The following is a 1,061-nucleotide window of genomic DNA, read 5'->3' as shown; positions in this document are numbered from 1 at the left end:
GTGGGGAGTGGGAGGGCCCGGGGAGTGGGGAGTGGGAGGGCCCGGGGAGTGGGGAGTGGGAGTGGAGGGCCCGGGAGTGGGGAGTGGGAGTGGGAGTGCCCGGGGGCGGGGAGAGGGCGGGCCGGGCCCGGGGGCGGGGAGAGGGCGGGCCGGGCCCGGGGGCGGGGAGAGGGCGGGCCGGGCCCGGGGGCGGGGAGAGGGCGGGCCGGGCCCGGGGGCGGGGAGAGGGCGGGCCGGGCCCGGGGGCGGGGAGAGGGCGGGCCGGGCCCGGGGGCGGGGAGAGGCGGGCCGGGCCCGGGGGCGGGGAGAGGGCGGGCCGGGCCCGGGGGCGGGGAGAGGGCGGGCCGGGCCCGGGGGCGGGGAGAGGGCGGGCCGGGCCCGGGGGCGGGAGAGGGCGGGCCGGGCCCGGGGGCGGGGAGAGGGCGGGCCGGGCCCGGGGGCGGGGAGAGGGCGGGCCGGGCCCGGGGGCGGGGAGAGGGCGGGCCGGGGCCCGGTTGTTATATGAACGTGTGGCGCGGGTTCCAGTTTCCGAGAAAGTGCCCGGGTTGGAAGCGGGAGGATCGCGGGCTCCGGGACTGACTGAGACTCACCGCCTGTCCCCGACAGTGAGCGGCCTGAGGCGGAGCGTTGCCCGGCGGGGAGTGAGCGGCCTGAGGCGGGGAGCGTTGCCCGGCGGGGAGTGAGCGGCCTGAGGCGGAGCGTTGGTGGAGCGGGGAGTGCGAGTACGGGAGCTCGGGGCTCGGGGCCTTCCTGTGGGCCATGTTTAAGTTCCAGGAGAAAGGCAAGCGGCCGCCTGGCGAGTCGCGGCCGGAGAAGGGTGGGAGCGGCGGGCGGGAGAAGCCGGGCCGGGCCCCCCCGCTCAGCACCAGGCTGTACCGGCGGCGCTGGGCCATCGTGCTGCTCTTCAGCTGCTACTCGCTGTGTAACGCCTTCCAGTGGATCCAGTACGGGATCATTAACAACGTCATCACCCGCTATTACCGCGTCAGCTCCTTCACCATAGACTGGCTCGCCATGATCTACTTCCTCGTCTACATCCCCGCCATCTTCCCCGTCACCTA

General features: G+C 76.9%; 1 protein-coding gene across 1 annotated transcript in view; it reads left to right on the top strand.

Annotated features, from left to right (window-relative positions):
• The first annotated feature begins 515 nt into the window (after positions 1 to 515).
• LOC137326807 (heme transporter FLVCR2-like) overlaps positions 516 to 1,061 on the top strand; it is a 172,940-nt gene continuing 172,394 nt past the window's right edge. The window contains exon 1 of the mRNA XM_067992201.1: positions 516 to 1,053. Coding sequence (XP_067848302.1) covers positions 760 to 1,053 — 294 coding nt within the window. The 5' untranslated portion in view covers positions 516 to 759. The remainder of the gene's footprint in view (positions 1,054 to 1,061) is intronic.

This window comes from Heptranchias perlo, chromosome 10 (genome assembly GCF_035084215.1).
Source record: "Heptranchias perlo isolate sHepPer1 chromosome 10, sHepPer1.hap1, whole genome shotgun sequence".
Taxonomy (NCBI): Eukaryota; Metazoa; Chordata; class Chondrichthyes; order Hexanchiformes; family Hexanchidae; genus Heptranchias; species Heptranchias perlo.
This window is presented reverse-complemented; position numbering and strand designations above follow the sequence as displayed.